This window comes from Perognathus longimembris, chromosome 2 (genome assembly GCF_023159225.1).
Source record: "Perognathus longimembris pacificus isolate PPM17 chromosome 2, ASM2315922v1, whole genome shotgun sequence".
NCBI classification, from domain to species: domain Eukaryota; kingdom Metazoa; phylum Chordata; class Mammalia; order Rodentia; family Heteromyidae; genus Perognathus; species Perognathus longimembris.
Window position 1 is genome coordinate 143,005,649 of NC_063162.1, and position 15,778 is coordinate 143,021,426.

The following is a 15,778-nucleotide window of genomic DNA, read 5'->3' on the forward strand; positions in this document are numbered from 1 at the left end:
AACATTAATGAATCTTAATTTTATGCTTAAAATCATGTAGACATGGAAAAATTACTATTTACATCATACTCAAAATATATTTTCTTTTATTATTTTTCTCTACAGATAAGGTTTCATAGTCTTCTATTTCTGGGATATGTTTGTTTTTAGACAAGTAAGACTTGGTGTAATGCATGTATTGAAAATTGTCCCCTGCTACCCCTTTTCTTGTTAGAAAAAAAACAAGAAAAGAGATTTGGTGTAAAGATGAGTTGTAATAGTGAATACCTGAGGCTGGGAATGTGGCTTAGTGGTAGAGTGTTTGCCTAGCATGCATTAAGCCCTAAGTTCAATTCCTCAGTACCACATAAGCAGAAAAACCTGAAAGTGGCACTGTGGCTTGGGAGGTAGAGTGCTAGCTTTGAGCAAAAAGAAGCTCAGGGACAGAGCCCTGGCTCTGAGTTCAAGCTCCAGGACTGGCAGGAAAAAAAAAAAAAAAAGAATTGTTGCACTGTTTTGGGGAAATCAACAGTGTCTGTAAGTTTTTCTGACATGAGGCCCAGAATCACCATGTACCAGAATTTACCATTACTGTTTCTGCAAATAGTTAACCAGTTCAGTAGTAACCAATTAATTTGTTTGTATATCTCATTTTTTTTCTATAAATGCTGTCGCTTGTATTGTTGTAAGAATTTTCAGTACTTGTTTTGATTCACAGAACGGGCTGCCATGTTTGTGAATCATTTGTGCTTGTTTTGTTTTTGCCCCGCTTCGTTTTGTTTTAAGTTGCCCAGATAAACATAATATCAATCAGAAAAGAAAATGCAATTCTAAGTCCTACCCAGAGAACTGAACCAGAACTATAGGTGAGAGTGCTGCTGGCCCCTGGGCACCTGCAGTTTTCTCATTGTCTCCTGGACATTTATTTACACTTGAAAAATCACTTTTCTGGATGTTAACTTGCTAGTGTTAAAGAGAAAAGCATCCATACTTAGATGAAAGATGTGTTCTTTTTTTGTCAATATTCAGGTTCCCAAAATAAAAGAGGATGAAATTGAGACAAAGAAGCGGAAGCGGAAAGAAGAAGGGGAAAAGGAAAAGAAGCCGAGGAAAAAAGTACCCAAACAACTGGGGTAGGTTAAATTAGACCTAATAAGGGCATTAGGGTCACACTATGACTGTTTCCCTTGTAGAAATATAATTTATCATTAATTAATTCAGCTTGGCTGGGTCTAATTTAATATAACTAATATAAACTTAACTTATATTTTAGTAATTGTATGGTATATATTAATAAGCAAAAGGTTTGTCATTGTAGCTACTAGTAATGTTTTAGATTCACTTTACAGATTGGTTCATTGAAAATTTTGCTCATTACAGTTTTTTTCAATAAAAACCATTTCAAACTGGGCATCAATGGTTCATGCCTGTACTCCCAGCTACTTAGGAGGCTGAGATCTGAGGATCACAGTTCAAAGCCAGCCCAAGCAGGAAAGTCCATGAGACTTTTTTTTTTCCTTTTCTTAAATTGCAGTGGTTATTTTTCATTTATTTTATTAATTTTATGTTTATGTGGTACCAAGGGATTGAACCCAGGGCTACATGTATGCTAGGCAAGCACTCTACCACTAAGCCACATTTCCTGCCCCATGAGACTCTTTATCTCTAATAAACTACTCAAAAGAACTGAAAAAGGCACCGTGGCTTAAGTGATAGAGCACTATCCTTGAGCAAAAAGAAGTTCAGGGACAGTGCCCAGTCCCAGAGTTCAAGCCCTAGGACTAACAAAAAAAAAAAAAAGAAAAGAAAAGATCCATTTAAAAAAGATAGTGTAAACATCTAACAAAGAATTTTAGTTTTCCAGCCCTAAAACAAATTTTAGATGCCCAGAGATTGAGAATTCCATGGTAGCATTTGTGAAAAACATGTATAGTTGCTTTAACATAATAACTATCCTAGGCTAGGGGTGTGCTTAGTGAAAGTACACTGCCTAGCATGTGACTCCTGAGTTTAATACCCAGCACAGGGGCAGGAAGTATTTTTTCATTGATTTTTATTTAGCTATTCTTTTTTGTTGTTGTTGTTGTTGCCAGTCCTGTGGGTTGGACTCAGGGCCTGAGCACTGTCCCTGGCTTCTTTGTGCTCAGGCTAGCACTCTACCACTTGAGCCACAGAACCACTTCTGGCTTTTTCTCTATGTATGTGGTGCTGAGGAATCGAACCCAGGGCTTCATGCATGCCAAGCAGGCACTCTACCACTAGGCCACATCCCCATCCCCTATTTAGCTATTCTTAATGTTTGTGACTTCTCAAACATTGATGCTAAAATTCAAATCAAATTTGTCAAAAGCCTTAAGTTAAAACAACTATTTCTAAGATGTCGGTAATTGCCACTTGCCTCTACTTTGCCTTTTCCACAGAGCCAATGGAAAAACTGTTCAGAGAGGCTAGCTTTCCTTCCCTCATTAGCTGAGAAGTACCCAAAAGGTTGATGTAGACAGTATATTTTCCTTTCTAAACATGGGATTATAGTTGTAATTATGACCAGAAGTCATTTAGAAATTCTGTACATTACATACCTGTAATCTAGCACATTCAGCCAACTTTAAGGGTTTCCTGGGCACACGGTTCTAAGTTTGGAATGTATAACAATACTGAAACATGTGCTGTGTTCAAGGTGATAATCCTGTAGGCTCTGTAGTACATGCAGAAACATTTAAGCTATAGGACTTAAAAAATAATTGAGAATGATAGTAAATGGAGAACTCCCCTCTCCCCTCCCCCCCCCCAGTTTAGGTAGAAAGAAGGTTTATCATTAAGAATTACAGCTTTTCTGAATGATATTCAGAAGTTAGTACCAGTTAAAGTAGCAGCATCTAGGGAGATGACATGACAGTGTAAAAGACACAGTCACAAATTGAGACATAGGATTTAGTATTTCTTCAGCAACCTGTAGCATAAGCCACTTGTGCTACCAGTTTGAAGGTGGGCAAGAATAATGTCTGGTTATACGTAACTCTTACTTGGAACAAGAAATATATTTCTTTACTGGAGAATTTTTTTTTTTTTTTTTTTTTTTTTTTTTTGCCAGTCGTGGGGCTTGAGCACTGTCCCTGGCTTCATTTTGCTTAAGGCTAGCACTCTGCCAGCTTGAGCCACAACGCCACTTCTGGCCTTTTCTTATAAGTACTGTGTGCTAACTGATTGCGCCACTGGAGCGCCAGTTCTGACCTTTTCTATATATGTGGTGCTGAGGAATCAAACCTAGAGCTTCATGTATACAAGGCGAGCACTCTTTTCACTAGGCCGTATTCCCAGCCCCGCAATTCTTTTCCTTTTTTTTTTTTTTGGTGGTACTGGGTTTAAAGGCAAAGCCTTGTATGCTAGGCAGGCAATAAAATGAAGGTTACTGCTTCATAGATGGGCTAAAAAATATGAACATTCTATAATGAGTGTATTTAACTTGATATATTTTAGTAAATGAACAACATTCAGTTTTATTTCTTCCTATTGGCTTTATTCCTTTCTTTTTCTTGACTGTGATAACCACTTATATGTCTGCTTTAATAGGTGAGAATCCAAATGATGATAAAGAAAATACTAGCATAAAATAAAGGTGCAACTTAAGCCAGGCAGGACAGCCCGTGAGACTTTTATCTCCAATTAACTACCAACAAAGCCAGAAGTGGAGCTGTGGCCTGAGTGATGGAGTGCTAGTTTTGAGCTCAAAGGCTCTGGGCCAGGACCTAGACCCTGAGTTTAAGTGCCAGGATCAGCTCACACGTGTGTGCGCTCACACACACACACACACACACGCATGCACACAGCGTACAACTTAATAAATTCAGAAGAAAACTGCTCAGTCACCCCTCAGATGGATATTTTAGTTCTATGTCTACTCTCTTCCATGGAGCTTTGATCTTTAAAGTCTCACATAGTCTAACTGATGACATTTTTCTTTACAGAGTTGTGGCTCTAAATTCACACAAGTCTGAAAAAAAGAAGAAACGTTATAAAGATTCTCTTTCTTTAGCTGCCATGATACGAAAATTTCAGAAAGAGAAGGATGAACTGAAGGAGTCCAATCCCAAAGTCCCAGTGACCTCATCAACCTCCTCTCTGAGCAAGTCCCCCTGTGCTGCCGCAGCTTTGGGAAATGATGTCCCGGACTTAAATCTGAGCAGCACGGATCCAGACCTCCCCATTTTTGTTAGCACAAATGAACACGAGTTGTTTCAGGAAGCTGAAAATGCCCTCGAGATACTAGATGATTTCGACTTTGACAGATTCTTGGATGCCGCTTCAGATGAGAGTCCTCTGTCTGAGTCCGGGGGAGAAAATGGAACCACCATCCAGCCAACCTTTGCCTCTCAGGTCATGCCTAAGGTGATACCTACGCTCCCAGAGGGTCTGCCTGTGCTTCTCGAAAAACGCATTGAGGACCTCCGTGTAGTAAGTGTAATGAGTGACTCTTGGTTTTTATTTGTTACGTAAATATAATAATAGAATGCTTCATTTTTAAAAAGCCTTTTATTTTCCATATTCTCTTTCAGACAGTGGCTGTATTCATAGACCTTTTGTTTACACTGAAATAGTAGTTACAACATATATCCAATTGGGTTTTTTTGTTTTGTTTTTTCATTGTTGGTAATGAAATATGTATTAGGGAAGTGCTCTACTAGTAAAGCCAGACCCCAACCCTCTATAGATGCTTTTCATTATAATTATAATTATTATTTATTTATTTTTTTGCCAGTCCTGGGCCTTGAACTCAGGGCCTGAGCACTGTCCCTGGTTTCTTTTTGCTCAAGGCTAGCACTCTGCCACCTGAGCCACTTCTGGCCATTTTCTATATATGTGGTGCTGAGGAATCGAACCCAGGGCTTCATATATAAGAGGCAAGCACTCTTGCCACTAGGCTATATTCCCAGCCCCATTATAATTGTTTTTGTATGTTTTATATTACAATTTTCGTTAGCTACATAGTCATGTAAAGAAAAGAGCATAGGAAGAAGCAAGTTAGGAACACTGTAAAAGGATACCTGAGCTTATTCCAATCTTTGGTGATACCTAGTTACTTAGCTTTTTTTTTTTTTTTTTTTTTGGCCAGTCCTGGGCCTTGGACTCAGGGCCTGAGCACTGTCCCTGGCTTCTTCCCGCTCAAGGCTAGCACTCTGCCACTTGAGCCACAGCGCCGCTTCTGGCCGTTTTCTGTATATGTGGTGCTGGGGAATCGAACCTAGGGCCTCGTGTATCCGAGGCAGGCACTCTTGCCACTAAGGCTATATCCCCAGCCCTTACTTAGCTTTTTATTTATTCTTTTTTCCAGTGATACTGAGGATTAAGCCATCTACCACAGAGTAGTATGCGCAGCCCTTAATCATATCATAACCTATTTTTCCAGCAGCTGTAGTAGATGTGTATTATATTCTTATTAGGATAAACATAGGAGCTGAGCCTGTCAAGTATCACAATAGGTTCCTCTCCAGGTCATTTGGATTCATACTATCCCTTTAATTAGTTGTGAATCTAGTTAACATCTGATATCCCCTTTTGATAATATTTTGCTTTAAAATGTGCCAGCTGTACCTTAAAATGCTTTTTGCTTACTTTAACATGTTTGTCTGAAACCAAGCCATATTTTAGTTGTTTTGGACTTTTTTTCCTCTTGATAGAGAAGTAATACAAGCGGAGTGTGATGGCATGTGCCTATAATCCCAGCACTCAGCAGGCTGAGTCCGAAGGTCTCAGGATTGAGGCAAGACCCTGTCTCCAAAACAAACAAAAGAAAACAAAAAAACAGTACAGAATATATTTCATACAGTCGGGAAAGACTTTTGTTATCTGACATTCTTGCTCCCCATCAGAGATACTTGCATACTCACATTGCTTTTTTTATTTTTTATTTTGGTCGGTCATGGGTCTTGAACTCAGGACCTAGGTGCTGTCCCTGAACTTTCTTTTTTTTTGCTCAAGGCTACTGCTCTACCATTTGAGCCACAGCACCACTTCCTGTTTTCTGGTGGTTAATTGAAGATGAGTCTCATGGACTTTCCTGTCCTGACTGGCTTTGAACTGCAATCCCCAGATCTCAGCCTCCTGACTAATATATATTACTCAGGAATAATATTACCAAATATGATTGTTATAATGTATGTGATTATAATATATGATTGCACTTTATCCTGCCTTTTTCTCCCAGAATTTATCCATTTAAATATTCTCTCTGTTGTATTTATTTGTCTTAACTCTTAAAAAATGTTAATTATCTCTAGTTATATAGAGGAGATGACATGTAACAAAGCAGTTTATGATTACAATGCATCTTGATCAGTATTGCCCCTTTCAACATTCTCTCTCCCCCACTTTGACCTACCCTTCCCTTATTTTTCTTAATTTTGTGGTACATACAATGAATTCTTTTTTTTTTTTTTTTTTTTGCCAGTCCTGGGGCTTGAACTCAGGGCCTGAACACTGTCCCTGGCTTCTTTTTGCTCAAGGCTAGCACTCTGCCACTTGAGCCACAGCGCCACTTCTGGCTTTTTCTATAGATGTGGTGCTGAGGAATCGAACCCAGGGCTTCATGTATACGAGACAAGCACTTTTACCACTAGGCCCTATTCCCAGCCCCTACAATGAATTCTTGACTGCATTGTTTCCTCTTTTCCTTCTTCATTTCTCTACCCTCTTCCCTCAGCCCCACCTCCTACTCTTTTGGATGTATCCTTTCTGGTGTTGATTTTCTTAGGCTTTGACCTAGTCTTTCTTAAAGATTATACTATTTGAGCTCTCCATTGAGTCTATTATACTTCAGTTAATTGATTTGTAAACACCTACACACAGCCCAACAGGTTTACTTACAGACATTTGTGCACTCTATTTTTTCAGAGTTAGAAACCATTTTTTAATGCTGGGCACTGTTGGCTCACGCTGCCTGTAATCCTAGCTACTCAGAAAGCTGAGCTCTGAGGATCACAGTTCAAAGCCAGCCTGGGCGGGAAATGTCTGTGGGACTCTTATCTCCAATTAGTAGCCACCAGAAAACCAGAAGTGGTGCTGTGGCTCAAGTGGTATAGTGCTGACCTTGAACTGAATTGCTCAGGGACAGTACCCAGGCCCAGAGTTCAAGCCCCATTAACTGACCCACGTGCGCGCGCATACACACACACACACAAATTATTTTTAATTCCAAAGTCTTGTTCTCTTACCTGTTTGTACATTCTATCTACCACAAATGAAGGATACCATGCAATCTTTGTTTTTCTGAGTCTGGCTTATTTTTTTTTCAAGTCTTTCCATTTTTTAATGAATGGTAAAATATCATTCTTCCTAATACCACATTTTCTTGATCCATTCCCCATTGAAGGACATCTGAGCTGACTAGCTTATCTTGTTTATGGTGAAGAGTGCTGCAGTGAAAATGGTTGTGCTGATGGTCTTAACTCTTTCTAAGTTTTAAATATCTTGAGTACAGAACAGATTTATCTAATTTTTCCAACAAGTGGCTCATGAGGTTTACTTATCAATTTTTATTCTGTTGTTCTTTAGCATTTCTTTTTTTTTTTTTTTTTTTTTGGTCAGTCCGGGGCCGTGGACTCAGGGCCTGAGCACTGTCCCTGGCTTCCTTTTGCTCAAGGCTAGCACTCTGCCACTTGAGCCACAGCGCCACTTCTGGCTTTTTCTGTATATGTGGTGCTGAGGAATCGAACCCAGGGCTTCATGTATATGAGGCAAGCACTCTTGCCACTAGGCCATATCCCCAGCCCTTTAGCATTTCTTTTGAAGTTATGACTTACAAGTTACTCTATATTTATAATTATGTTAACCCATTTCATCAGTTAAGGACTTAGAAGAATTATGTTAAAGTGTCTCATTGCCAACATTTCTATGACTGTAACATGTTTTTACTGTTTCTTGTTTCTACACTTTCTTTTTTTATGTGCTTGTGTGCTGGTCCTAGGACTTGAACTCAGGATCTGGGCACTGTCTTTGAGCTTTTTTGCTCAAGGCTATGACGTTCTACCAGTGGAGTTGCAGCTCTTCTTGTGGCTTTTTTGGTCCTTAATTGGAGCTAAAGAGTCTCAGATACTTGGCTTCCCCAGGCTGCTTTGAATTGCAGCCCTCAGGTTTCAGCTTCTGAGTAGTAAGGATTACTAGACTGAGCCATCAGTGCCCAGGGATTCACATGAATTTTTTATTAGCTGAGCCAGTTCCAAATCAGGATTTAAAGCCAGGACAATGGTGCTTAATAGCTTGCATATGCCCTACTGGGCTGTATGATTTTTGTTCTTCTTACTTCCCACTTATGGTTAATAACACATGTGTTCTAGTCTTGTAACTCTCTGACATATCTGTCATGTAGTAGCCATGCCAGGATTTATACAGCTTCTTCCTTAGCTACTAAGATTAATTTCATTTACTTGATATCTGTGAATTTTCCATAATTTTCTTTGAGGAATGGTACTTTTTCCAGGAGGTGAGGATTTATCTTCAGCTCAAATGCTCATGTGTGTTTAACAGTTTCTTCTTGATCTTTTCTTACTGTGTAATGTCCTTCCATGTTGAATCTTTTTGACTGTTTTTGATTCCCTTTCTTGGGGTTTGTTTGTTTATTGTTGGTCTTGGGGCTTGAACTTTGGGTTTGGGCACTGTCCCTGAGCTCTTCAGCTCAGGGCTAGTGTTCTACCACTTTGAGCCACAGTGCCACTTCAGGTTTTCTGGTGATTAATTGGAGATAAGAATCTCATGGACTTTCCTGCCCAGTCTGACTTTGAACAGCCACCCTCAGATCCAACTTACAGGCGAGAGCCACCAGTGCCTGGCTTGACATTTTTTATTCTGGTTTTCTTCCTACATGTCTATGTCCCATCTAAGAAACATGTCTCAGAAATTTATAGTATGTAAAATCGGTAGACTTAAAATTGGTAGATTGACAAGTCAGTATGTGGTTTACTCAAATTTATTGTGTTTTCTCGTTGTTTTGTATCTTGTGGGTCTTAAAATGGGGCCCATTTTTTAAGTTTTCCAGTAGATTTTTCTCAAATGATTATGGCAGAATATCCATATTTAAAAATTATTTATTTCTAGTAGTCAGCTGGTTAAGGTGGGAAATAGTAATAAAAATATGATCCTTAAGTGTTTAAGCCTTACTGATACACTTGGCTAATGTTTTCATTGCTATTAGGTAGAATCCAGGCTGGCTGCAGTTAACGAGTATCTTTGTGTCAGATGGCAGTATTGCACAGTGGCCATCAGAAAACGTTAGTCTGAATCATGCATCTACAACTTACTAGAAGTCAGACTTAGGGCACTCATGGTCTAGGTTCCTTGTTTGTAAGATGCAGCTATAACACAAATGTCCGCTGTACATGAATTGTACATGGTACTAAGTATAAAGTATTTAATGGAATGTGAGAGTACAAAATTAACTAAATTATAACCCTTTCCTACCCTTAAGGGCCTTATTCTTTAGTAGTAAACAAAATAGAAAGAAATAGTCTTATTTTTAAAACTGTAGGTTAAAGACTGGGATGAATTCAATGCTAGGGCACGTGCTTAGCATATTGAAGACCCTGAGATAGATCTCACAAGCTGCAAATAAATAAATTACATATTAGGGCTTACTAACTAGTGAAATGACCTTATTAGGTAAAAACATGTTTTTTGTTGTTGTTGTTTGTTTGTTTGTTTGTTGCCAGTCCTGGGCCTTGGACTCGGGGCCTGAGCACTATCCCTGGCTTCTTTTTGCTCAAGGCTAGCACTCTGCCACTTGAGCCACCGCGCCACTTTTGGCCGTTTTCTATATATGTGGTGCTGGGGAATCAAACCCTGGGCTTCATGTATACGAGGCAAGCACTCTTGCCACTAGGTCATATTACCAGCTCCTGAAAACATGTTATACAAATGGAATAAAGTAGAATTACTAGTATACCAATGGTAGAGCCAGGAAATAGTATTATATGACACATTTGATTATGGTTGTTTTTTTTTGGTGGTTGTTGTTTTGCCAGTCTTGAACTCAGAGCCTGAACACTGTCCCTGGCTTCTTTCTGCTCAAGGCTAGTACTCTACCACTTGAGCCACAACACCATTTCTGGCCTTTTCTTTTTATGTGGTGCTGAGGAATTGAACCCAGAGCTTCATGTGTATGAGGCAAGCACTTTACCACTAGGCCATATTCCCAGCCCTCTTGTGACTACTGGGAGACTGAATCTATTTTCCTCTAACTAGATCATATTAAAGCTTTTAGGTTTATAAAGTTTAAAATTGCATCAGAAACTTTGTTGTTGTTGTTGGTTGTATTGTAGGGCTTGAACTCAGTGCTTGCACATTGTCGTGGAGCTTTTGTGCTCAAGGTTGGCACTCCACCACTTTGAGCCACAACTTCACTTTTGGTTTTTGAGTGGTTAATTGTCCATAAGAGTGTCACAGACTTGCATGCTCATATTGGTTTTGAACTACAGTCCTCAGATCTCAGCCTCCTGAGTAGCTAGGATTACAGGTGTGAGCCACCTGCTCCTGGCTATGCTTTCTTGTATTTAAAGGAAATGTCTATTTCTTTTAGATTTTTGGCAGGAACTATATGCATCATAAAAGGATCATTCTGTTTTGAGTTTCATACCTTTTATAACTTGTGAAAATGAGTATATCTAAAAATAGGCTATGCAGATTTGCTATCCATATTGCTTCTTTGTAAATAGTTTTTATTTCCCTTTGCTAAGCAATCACTTAAATGACCTTTATATAAGACAAACAACAACAACAACAAAAAAAAAACACTACTAAGGCTGGGTGGTAGTTGGCTCATGCCTATAATTCTAGCGACTTAGGAGGCTGAGATCTGAGTATTGCAGTTCAAAGCCAGCCCAGGCAGGAAAATCTGTCAGACTCTCCTCTCCAGTTAACCATTCAAAAACCAGAAGTGGTACTGTGGTTCAAAATGGTAGAGTGCTAGCCTTGAGCAAAATTGCTCAGAGACAGCGCCTAGGCCCTGAGTTCAAGCCCCATGACTGCCCCCCCCCCAAAAAAAACAAAAAGCCAACACTTTATAGAGCTACTACTGGTGTCTCACACTCATAATCAGCCCTAGCTACTCAGGAATGAGAGAGCTGAGGATTATAGTTCAAAGCTAACCAAAGAAGGAAAGTCTGTGAGACTCATATCTCCAATTAACCAGCAAAAATCAAGAAGTGGAGCTATAGCTCAAGTGATAGTGTTAGCCTTGAGAGAAAAAGCTCAAGGACAGCGCCTGAGTTCAAGCCCTACTAGTGGCACATGCACATACACACACAATCCTTTGTTGACACAATTGCATATTACTATACTTTTTTTTTTTACTGCTTTTTAGTTCCTTTTAGAGACTCTAACTTGTAAATTTGTTGTAATTGAATATATCTAAGGATAATTTTTTCCGTATATATATATATTTTTTTTGGCCAGTCCTGGGCCTTGGACTCAGGGCCTGAGCACTGTCCCTGACTTCCTTTTGCTCAAGGCTAGCACTCTGCCACTTGAGCCACAGCGCCACTTCTGGCCATTTTCTGTATATGTGGTGCTGGGGAATCGAACCCAGGGCCTCATGTATACGAGGCAAGCTCTCTTGCCACTAGGCCATATCCCCAGCCCCCATATATATATATATTTTTATTCTATCTGCACTGTTCAGTTGGATCGGCTGAAAGATGGTTTCAAAAGATATTCAGGGGAGGGGGGAGGCGAGGAAAAAAATGAGGGAGGAGGTAACCAGTTGAACAAGAAATGTACTCACTGCCTTACATATGAAACTGTAATCCCTCTGTAATTCACTTTGACAATAAAGGAAAAAAATGTAAATAAAAAACAAAAACATTCAGTGTCTGATCTGAGGAACTCATGAATGAGTATTACCTTTTATGGCAAAGGGAAAGTGGCAGGCAGTCTTTTTCAGTAAGATTAGGTTAGAATTTGAGATGGAGAGATTATGCTGTGGACCATAAATGCAATCACATGCATTCCTAGAAGAGGGAGGCAGGGAAAAGGCCATGTGAAGGCAAAGCACAGAGACTGGAGATGTCAGCTTTGAAGGCTGGAGTACTGCAGCTGCCACCAAGATGTTGGCTCACTAGTCGGGAGCTGGAAGAGAGAGGGATGAGCTCTCTACCACAAACTTGGTGGCATAAATTATACAACAGACAAAATCTGCATCACGTGACTGAAATCCGAGGTGTCAGCAGGTCTGTGTTCCTTCCAGAGAGTCTGGGAGAGCTTGTTTTTCACCTGTAGAAGCAGTGCAATAGAGCCAGTACCTCCATTTCAGCCAACTGATGTTTGTTTGTATCTCCAACTGGAATGGATTTCTGTTGTTTTAAGCTGTCGCATTTATGGTAATTTGTCATAGTAGCTGCAGCAAATTTACATGATATCTTGTTCAATTGGGATTTTTCAAATGGCTTTGCCTGACTCTGGATCACAACTCATGTAGTAGTCTACTGATGTAAAGTTTGTTTCATTCATTAGATAATTCATCTTAAAGTGATTATTTGTTATGAATCATAATAACAGCCTTATGTTTCTTTAGGCTGCCAAACTTTTTGATGAAGAAGGAAGAAAAAAATTCTTTACGCAGGATATGAATAATATTCTTCTGGAGTAAGTAATTTTTTATATTAAAAATGATGAAATCATGTGAGAGTCCAGTAGGCGTGTGGAATGCAGGTGCTAAGTGAGTGGCAGGCTGTTGTTAGGTATCAGCACTTCCCCCTTCAGCCTTGTGTGATTAACATTTGTTTCTTAGTAAAATTAGGTGTCTGCACATATTGGTTTTCTGTCCCACCTACACTGATTAAAGCTTTCAATATTTAAAGCTGCCCGAGCAATTGACTAGTATGCAGTTGAATAGTAACCTGCACTTAAATGTATTTCCTCTTGGGCTGGGAATATGGCCTAGAGGCAAGAGTGCTTGCCTCATATACATGAAGCCCTGGGTTCGATTCCCCAGCACCACATATACAGGAAATGGCCAGAAGTGGCACTGTGGCTCAAGTGGCATAGTGCTAGCCTTGAAGCCAGGGACAGTGCTCAGGCCCTGAGTCTAAGCCCAGGACTGGCAAAAAAAAAAAAAAAAAAATGTGTTTCCTCTTACAGGAAAATGTTTATAGAAGATTTTTTTTGTCAAATGCAAATTAGTGTCTAATGAAGAAATCCTGGTTGTTGGGTAGGATAGAAGTAATTTGGAGATGACAGAAGTTAGACTATAGACTAGAAGAAAGGCTGATAGATGAGAAAGAGAGATTGTATTTTGTATTTAGATTACCTGGTTTAACCTAGCAATAATACTGTATTTCAAGTTTACACTAATGAAGCTGTGGATTCTGAAACTGGATTCTAAGGCTGTGGTCAAATAAGCTATTCTTATTTTTAACTGGTAGTTACAGGAATCAAGTATACAAATGCTACAGGCAGAACTATACAAAAAGTGATCATGAGGAAACAAGCCATTTTTACTCCTCTGATGATAATGTATGCCTTCTCTGTTGGTTATAGCAGTATGAAGAAAGTCACAGCAAAGCAATGTTTCTAATACTATGATTCCTATCTTTTAAACACATGTAATGGAGATAGTTTACTTATTAGATAAAAAGAACTGATTAGTTCATTAGTTCTGTCTACTATATGTAGTTAATTGTATTCTGCTATCCTATTGAACTCAAATGGACTCAGAAAACAAAAACCTGGTGTGCTAATAGATGGCAGAGGAGCTTCTCATTCCTGCTTTTGTTTATCTCAACCAGGGATTTTCAGGTTGAATACTTCCTATTTGTGCTGATGTCTTTTACCTAGTACCTCTTTGAAACCGCAGACTCAATAAACAGTGCAGCCATTTCTCATCAGAGCTGTCCCAGATACCACAGCCAGGGATCTGACAAGCCTTTCTTTTTCTTTCCACCCAGGAGTCTTAACTGTACTAAATCTGCTCTTTCTCTTGTTATTGAGTCTGCCCCCCCCCTTTTTTTTTTTTTTTTTTTTAATAAGAAGAAACAATTGTTTGTCCCCTAGGAGAGTCAAGAGACTATCCTGGGGACATAGGATCTCAAATAAGCAAACTGTTGGCATTCCATTAACAGGCTTCTTTGTTTATTTTTCCCATATCTGTTGTAAAACAAATGTTTTGAGGGAACCCATCTGCTTTTTACTTTACTGAAGCTCTGCCTCTGGTTCCTTAACTTCTTATGTTGAGGTTTCCCGCTCCCCCCCCCCCTTCCCCTTTTAGTCACTCTTATTCTTCTGGGCCTCTTTTCCCACTGTCTTAAACAAAATTACCTCACTTTTCTGGAATAAGTTGCTCAGTCCAAGGCATGTACTGGTTATTTGGGATAGTAAGGAAATTATTGAGGTATATTGATTTTACCTCAACATTGCTTCTTTGTGCTGGCAAGGAAAAAAAATCAATTTGTTGAAACAGGGAGCCTTTTTTATATTTTTGTAATTGAATTTGACCTGAGTCAACAAATACACAACATACTGACTTGATTTTATTACCTTTTTCCCTGAAGTACATGTTGCTAATAAATGATACTCTTATGATTCTGATTGATCCTAGAGTTCTGTTCAACAAATTGCCCTAGGCATGTACTAAAATCATGCTGCACACCTAACATGAGACCTGTCTGTCATCTTTTTGTTAAACATGCTCCTGTCAGGTGCTCCAGAATGAGTAGTGACTTGAATCTCAATGTAAAGGGACTCAACCATTGGTTTCCCTTCAGAGTGTCAACTCTTCAAGTATCTGAGAGCCCACTTTTGTGCAAACTAGTGACTTTTGCTTTGTGAAAACCACTAAGTTTTATGACTAAGTCATTGAGCCTGTCTATTCTTGCCAGGAATTTCTTAGAAATTGAAATTTTCGATTTCATTTTTGGCCTTGACACTCAAAAGTGTGTGTCCTAAAGCTTGAACTCAGGCCTGGACACTATTGCTGGGCTTTTTTTGCTCAAGACTAGCACTCCACCACTTCAGCCACAGCTCCACTTCTGCATTTTTGGTGGCTAATTTAAGATAAGAGTCTCATGGACTTTCCTGCCTTGGCTAGCTGCAAACCATTATCTTTAGATCTCAGCCTCCTAAGTAGCTAGGATTATAGGCAATTGCTACCAGTGCCCAGCCAACTAATTTTTAATAACATAACAAGCCCCAGAAGTCCTCCTAATGTAAGTCTAGACTTTTAATAAAGATCTAACCACATGTTATTCAGCCAAGTACTTATACATAAATGTCAAGAGAGTTAATGATTGTTTCCTATTTGACCCTCTCATACTTAACATCTTAAATGTCTTGCCATTTTGTATCTTCTATTTAGCTTCTCTAATACCAAGAATTTTTGGTTACCAATTCTTAGGAGCATAATTTTGTACATTTATGTTTTCAACATTTGCAATATATCTTACAAATAGTAGACACATTTGATCTGGTAGCGTTTCTTTTCTTCTCTCAAAGCTATTGACTAAATCTTTTAGTGTGTCTTATATTTGTGAAAGTACTTAAGATTATTTGCACCTTTTCCTATAATAAAACATTTTGGACATAATTTGTGGCCAAAAGTCCCAGTTTGTTGTTGACTTTCAAGTTAACATGTTATCTTTCTACTGTAGTATCTGTGGGGTATAATGTCTTCCGTCTTGAGAAACACCTTAATTATTTATTCATGTTTTTGACTTGCTAATAAGAATGTAACTGTTAAAAGCTGCTTTCTTTTTTCTCAAGTGTTAGGCTAAATACAAATTTCGCCATTTGTTTAGTCTCAAAGTCTAACTTTTAAATGAAA

General features: G+C 39.0%; 1 protein-coding gene across 3 annotated transcripts in view; it reads left to right on the forward strand.

The window, feature by feature from the left end:
* The window catches only part of Ubn2 (ubinuclein 2), a 77,761-nt gene that overhangs the window by 21,610 nt on the left and 40,373 nt on the right, over positions 1 to 15,778 (forward strand). For 2 of the 3 annotated variants that reach the window (XM_048340301.1, XM_048340300.1), the window contains exons 5-7: positions 1,009 to 1,112; positions 3,945 to 4,437; positions 12,536 to 12,606. In XM_048340301.1, coding sequence (XP_048196258.1) covers positions 1,009 to 1,112; positions 3,945 to 4,437; positions 12,536 to 12,606 — 668 coding nt within the window. The remainder of the gene's footprint in view (positions 1 to 1,008; positions 1,113 to 3,944; positions 4,438 to 12,535; positions 12,607 to 15,778) is intronic. The other variant, XM_048340302.1, reaches the window with a different exon arrangement.